The sequence below is a fragment of the Stegostoma tigrinum genome, chromosome 40, assembly GCF_030684315.1.
Source record: "Stegostoma tigrinum isolate sSteTig4 chromosome 40, sSteTig4.hap1, whole genome shotgun sequence".
Lineage (NCBI taxonomy): Eukaryota > Metazoa > Chordata > Chondrichthyes > Orectolobiformes > Stegostomatidae > Stegostoma > Stegostoma tigrinum.
In genome coordinates, this window is record NC_081393.1 from 1908479 (window position 1) to 1914598 (window position 6120).

The 6120-nt window shown below is 53.1% G+C and overlaps 1 protein-coding gene across 3 annotated transcripts in view; it reads left to right on the forward strand.

The window, feature by feature from the left end:
• The window catches only part of LOC125450418 (adhesion G protein-coupled receptor A2-like), a 129623-nt gene extending 124150 nt beyond the window's left edge, over window positions 1-5473 (forward strand). For all 3 annotated transcript variants that reach the window (XM_059641141.1, XM_059641143.1, XM_059641142.1), the window contains one exon: window positions 1465-5473. In XM_059641141.1, the coding sequence (XP_059497124.1) occupies window positions 1465-2602 (1138 nt within the window). In that variant the 3' untranslated portion in view covers window positions 2603-5473. The remainder of the gene's footprint in view (window positions 1-1464) is intronic.
• Window positions 5474-6120: the final 647 nt, after the last annotated feature.

Consider the following 6120-nt stretch of genomic DNA (forward strand, 5'->3'; position numbering starts at 1 on the left):
GCCACACCGGGTACAATGGATACAGTATACCACATTGGCAGATGTGCAGGTGAACCTCTGCTTAATATGGAAAGTCATCTTGCAGCCTGGGATGGGGGTGAGGGAGGAGGTGTGGGGGCAAATGTAGCACTTTCTGCGGTTGCAGGGTAAGGTGCCGGGTGTGGTGGGGTTGGAGGGCAGTGTGGCGTGAACAAGGGAGTCACGGAGAGAGTGGTCTCTCCGGAAAGCAGACAAGGGTGGGGATGGAAAAATGTCTTGGGTGGTGGGTTCGGATTCATCCAGCCTCACATTTTATTATCTTGGATTCTCCAGCATCTGCAGTTCCCATTATCACTCACACACACCAGTGAAATAGCTTTTGTTAGAATGATGAGGGACTAAGTGTTTGGGAACAAATTGAGAGTCATTTCTGAAACGTGAGAGGCTGGGGGTAAGGATGAGAGCTGTGACCTGTCATGGGCTGGAATTTGGTGCCTGAACATCTGTGCTGGGGCCTTTCAGCTTTACAAGTGAAGTCAGCGACATTGCTGAGAGGAGTGAAGACGGAGCCAGTGGACTCGCTGGCAACACACAGTAGGTCAGCGAGTCCGTCGGGAAGAAGGCAGAAGGGTCAGGGTTGGTTAGAAATCTCGGCAGATGGATGATTCATGCGGGAAAAGGCAAGTTGTTCACTTTGGCAGGAGGAAGTCCTGCATCTAGGATACAGTGTTGGGCTTGGGTCTCCTTTCAGGAAGGTGTGAGATAGATTGGACACTGTCGGAGGAAGTTTATTGGATTGATCCCTGGAATGAATGAGCTGTCTGATGAGGAGAGGTTGAACAGACTGGGCGTGTTCTCGCAGGACTGTAGGAGACCAGTGGGGTGACCAGATTGAAGTCTCAGAGACCCTAAGTGGTCTTGACAAGAGGAGCATGGAGAACATGTTGCCTCTTGGGATTGAGTCTGGGACTGTGTGACACTGTTTGAAAGTTAGGGACCTTGGTTTTCGGGCAGAGACGAGGAGAATGATTTTATTTTTCTCAGAGTTTGGAACTTTCTGCCTCATAAGGTGGTGGAATCAGGGTCAATGAACCTTTTTAAAGACAGAGGCAGATAGACTATTATTGGGCAGGAGGGATCAAAGATAATCAGTGATAGATGGGAATCTGGGATTCCAAACACAGACAGATCGGCAATGATCTGATTGAATGGTGGGGTCGAATGGCCCCCTGGTTTTATTTGTTCATTGATGGGTGTAGCTGAATTGTGTGAGGAGTTGGATGAAGATAGGAGAACGGAAAGGGGAGGGGAGGGGACGGGAGAGCTTTGGAGACTGACCGTGGATGAGAATGTTGTAGGGGACGCGGTCAGTTAGTGAGGGTGTGGGACCTTGTGCAGAGTGAGCCCACAGAGTGACTGTTGTGTTTCCAATACCCCCTCCCCACCCCCCCACCCCACCCCCCTACCGCCCCTGCCCCTTTGCAGCTGCTGGTTGGCCTGGAAGCCGAGCCTGGGAGCGTTCTACGTGCCAGCGGCATTCACGGTGCTAGTCAGCTGGATCTACTTCCTGTGTGCTGCCCTGCATCTCCGCTGTTACCCACAGGGCAAGGCCAAAGGTCAGGGGTCACCAGAGGGAGAGCAGCAACTCGAGGCCAATGGTGTCCAGCTGACGGACTCGGGATCGGGTGGCTCTGGCAGTCCCTCGCTGGACAATGAGAATGACGATACCCCAGACGGCCAGCTCTGGGCCCTGATCACCACCCAGTTCCTCTTCATTGGCCTTTGGACATTCGGAGCCCTGTCCGTCTCCCAGGGCCAGTCGCTGCGTGTGGTATTTAGCTGTTTGTACGGGGTGGTAGCGGTCAGCCTGGCTCTCCTGGTGCTCATTCATCACTGTTTCAGGCGGCAGGATGTGTGCCACCCGTGGCTGCCTTGTTCGGGGCCAGGACCTGCAGCGACGGGCAGCCTCTCCCTAGCTGCTGACGCTGCCCACAGTGCGGGCCTCCAGCTCTGGCTTCCAGCCTGCAGCCCCGAGAGCCCACACTCCAACAAGTCGCTCTCGCTGGGCAGTAACTTCTCCGGGACAGGCCAGAGCAAACTGAGCAACCTGCAGGCAGCCCAGAGCCGGGCAGACTCACCCAGCCCCGAAACGCCATCGCCGTCTGGGCAGCACCGACCCTGCACCAGTCACAACCAGAGGGCCAGGGCGAAGGGCGCGCGCCACTGCAAACACCACCGCGCCAGGAGGCCAAAGGGGGCAGCTTCGGAGGCCGGCTCCAGTGAGAACGGCAGCCAACTGGAGAGCTGCGCGAGCAGCCATGCCAGTCAGGGTGGCACGGGGAGAGGGACAGCTGAGCGAGATGTCAGCGTGAGCCCCTCAGAGGGCAGCGACGCCAGCAACGGGTCCCAGCATCATGGCATGGGAATACAGTGCAGTGTCAGTCGGGAAAACCTGAAGCTGCCGCTGGCCTTTGAGAATGAAGTCAAGAGGAGGTCCTATCCATTGAACACAGCCAACCAAAACAGCACACTGAAGGGGAGCCAGTACGACATCAGGCTGTTTGCCAGTGATGGGAACCCCACTGTAATCAGTAGCTTGTGGAAGAGTGAGACAACAGTGTAGCTCCTTCCCTACACTGGCCAGCTGCTTCCAAACTGTCACTTCACCCGAGCCACCCCACTAACTCGAATGAGTTCGAAGAGAAACTCACCAATGCGAGCTGGTCTTTTCGTGAGCTCTTTCCTGAAGCAGCCCCTGGCAGTCTGTCGCTGCCAGGATCTCCCTCCATCGCTGCGCACCTTCGCCTCCAAAGGCTGGGAAAGACGAAGGAATTTCGGAGCATCCATTCTGGTGGGCTGCTGGAGAAAGGTCAGAGGTCAGACTGAAGCCCGAGCAAGGCAGACCCACAGGCGAATGGGAACAAATCTCCCTCAGCACAGGTCTCTACCACAGACTGCCAAAGGAACAGTGCGAGAGTGACGGGGGACGGAGCGAGAGTGAGAGGGGACGGTGCGAGACTGATGGGGGAACGGTGCGAGAGTGACGGGGGACGAAGCGAGAGTGAGAGGTTTCGGGGCGAGAGTGACAGGGGACGGAGCGAGAGTTGACAGGATTCGGAGCGAGAGTGATGGGAATGGAGTGAGAGTGAGAGGGGGCGGAGTGAGAGTGACGGGAGTTGGTGCGAGAGTGACAGGGGACGGAGCGAGAGTGACAGGATTTGGAGCGAGAGTGACAGGATTTGGAGCAAGAGTGACGGGAATGGTGCGAGAGTGAGAGGGGATGGAGCGAGAGTGACAGGATTCGGAGCGAGAGTGAAAGGCATGGAGTGGAAGGAAACTGTAAGTAAGTCAGTATGTTGCTGGTGGAATTTGGGAGCTCTGTGTTCTGTTTGCTGCGATAGGGTTAGGTGTTTCATAAAAAAAAATGGTAGGGCCCAGACACTGAGGTGGTGCTATTAAACCTTTTGGTTGCTTTCCAGCTGTTGGGATAACCTCTTGTCTTGTAAAAGCGTGCCCCATTTATCTCACCTGGTGTCTATTCAGAGTTGTCTCTATCATCCTCATGTTTCCTGTCAGTGTAGAAACAGGAGGCTGGAAAAGCCCATGTGCCCAATATTGTTGCCCCTGCTCCCCCTTTCTGTTCAGATTGTCCTCCTGCTCATTTCACTGAAGTGACGATTGAGAGAGGCCCGCTCATGGCCTGGGGAGTTCAGCTGAAATTCCAGCACAGCATCTGGAGGGATGGCAACTCTCCCAAGTCAGTCTGTGGCATTAAGCACAGCTTAGCACTTGTAACTCTGAAACTGACATTGATGAGTAACGGCACTGCTTCACTCTTCTCCTTTAGGGAAGGAAATCCACTGCCATCACCTGGTCTGGCCTACATGTGACTCCAGACCTGCTGTGGTGTGGCTGACACTTCCTTGCCCTTGTAAAGTGACTGAGCAAGTTTGAGGGACCTTAACTGGCAGCTTTGGTTACAGTCCAAACCCGGCAGCCTTGTCCAATACTCTCCCTGGACCCTACATACCCAGTGTGTCCTACAGCTGACAAGATCATTGTGCTTGCTCCTGCCTCTGAGTTGGGATGAGCATTCCCTGGACGACACAGAGGAGATCAGTCTCCCGTACAAACAGATTAGCAGTGGATTGCATTCTCCTCATTGGAACAAGCTGCCTTATTTCGGAGGAGGCCAGGAAAGTGGCTCAGTGCTGTCAGCTGACAGCTAGCGTAGCTTCCGAAACCTGTCTGACTGACTGTTATTAAGGATAATCACCCACTCCTGGCCAGGGCTACAGCTTTCCAGCAGGCCCAGCTCACCCTGTCCATGTCCTTATCTCCCGATGACTATCGCTCACCATTGAGCAATGTTCCAAGCGGGAATATACCCTCCTCAGCCAGCCATCAGGTTCCACGTTTGACATGATTGTGCATGGTTTCATTCATTTTTATTTTCAGGATTCTCTCCTGCCTGGTTAAGAGAAAGGAACCATCCTCCCAGCTTCATGTTTCTGGTGTCTGTGTCTGTGTCTGTGTCTGTGTCTGTGTCTGTGTCTGTGTCTGTGTCTGTGTGTGTGTCTGTGTGTGTGTCTGTGTGTGTGTCTGTGTGTGTGTCTGTGTGTGTGTCTGTGTGTGTGTGTGTGTGTGTGTGTCTGTGTCCATGTCCATGTGCGTGTCTGTGGTGTGCTGTGTGTGTATGATGCTCTGTTGGCTATGACTGTACAGATCAGGGACGAGCTGCTGATGCACTTGAAGGATTACCTTCCCCTCCTGCACTATACAGTGCCTTCCCGTGCCATGCCCAGCCTTCCCATGCCATGCCCAGCCTTCCCGTGCCTGCTGCACTAATCCAGGGCTCTCTGACCTCTCCAAGCCACCTTTCAGGGTGTGCCGCTCAGAAACTTTGCACTCTCAGTGTGGGCCCAATTGCCTTAAAAATATAGAGTATTATTCTTCTCCACGTGCCAAAGAGTTATATAAATCTTACCGAGACGCTGATGATGAATGCAAACTGTGTGTGTTGATTTTAAAATGTGTGAATAATATAATCCCTTTCTCATATTGCTTCTCACAAGGAGGAGGTTTAGTGCACTCTGTTGAAAGGCTGCAAACGACATAGCCCCATGACAATCGCTTGGTGTGCTCTTCAGTTCAGCGTTGAGACTCGAGGCTGGTGAGACTAGTCTGGCAAATCCACTCCGGGTAGTGCTAATGGCCATCCTCCCTTTGGGTTCGGGCCCATTGCCATCAGCATGATCCAAACACAAGGACAGGCTGCAGCGAAATGACCAGAGACAGTCCCGCTCGGTCAGGATTTCACTGAAAAATAATCTTCAGAACACTGCCCCGAGCCCAGCACAAGAGAAAACACATTGACGGGAAAAGAAATTGGCTTTCGTTTCACTGAAGGTTTTTGTTTCTTCTTTATAAAAAGATGGCAGCTGTGGGATAATGATAGTGGGAACTGCAGATGCTGGAGAATCCAAGATAACAAAGTGTGAAGCTGGATGAACACAGCAGGCCAAGCAGCATCTCAGGAGCACAAAAGCTGACGTTTTGGGCCTAGATGATGAAGGGTCTAGGCCTGAAACATCAGCTTTTGTGCTCCTGAGATGCTGCTTGGCCTGCTGTGTTCATCCAGCTCCACACTTTGTTGTCTTAGCTGTGGGATAATGTTTGAAAAGAGCTGAGGCATCGAATTGAGTCACGGAAGTTGGAGAGCCGTTCCCAATGGGCTGTGAGATGGTAAGATCATTCCGGATCAGCATTGAGCTGATGGCAGTGTGAAGCCGGTGTGGGTATACTGGCAGGAATACTAAGGTGCCCAGACAATCCCAAAGCTGGAACGTGCAGTGGAGGTCGAGCTCACTTTATCGAGTGTGCTCACAGAGTCTCTCCGTGCCTGCTTGTCAATGAAGAGAGGGCTCTGCACCTTGTGCCTTGGTACATTTTCCTGGCAACGCTTTGGAGAATAAATGGAGCACCGAGTTCGAATGGGTTGTTTGCGAGAGATACCCGTGCCTGGCAGTGAAGGATAACACAGGGAATTGACTGACCAGTTGATGGAGGGGAGTTTGATCAGTTTGTGTGTTGAAAGGCATGTGACCACGTCCATTCCCTCCAAGAGACAGGTACACAGTC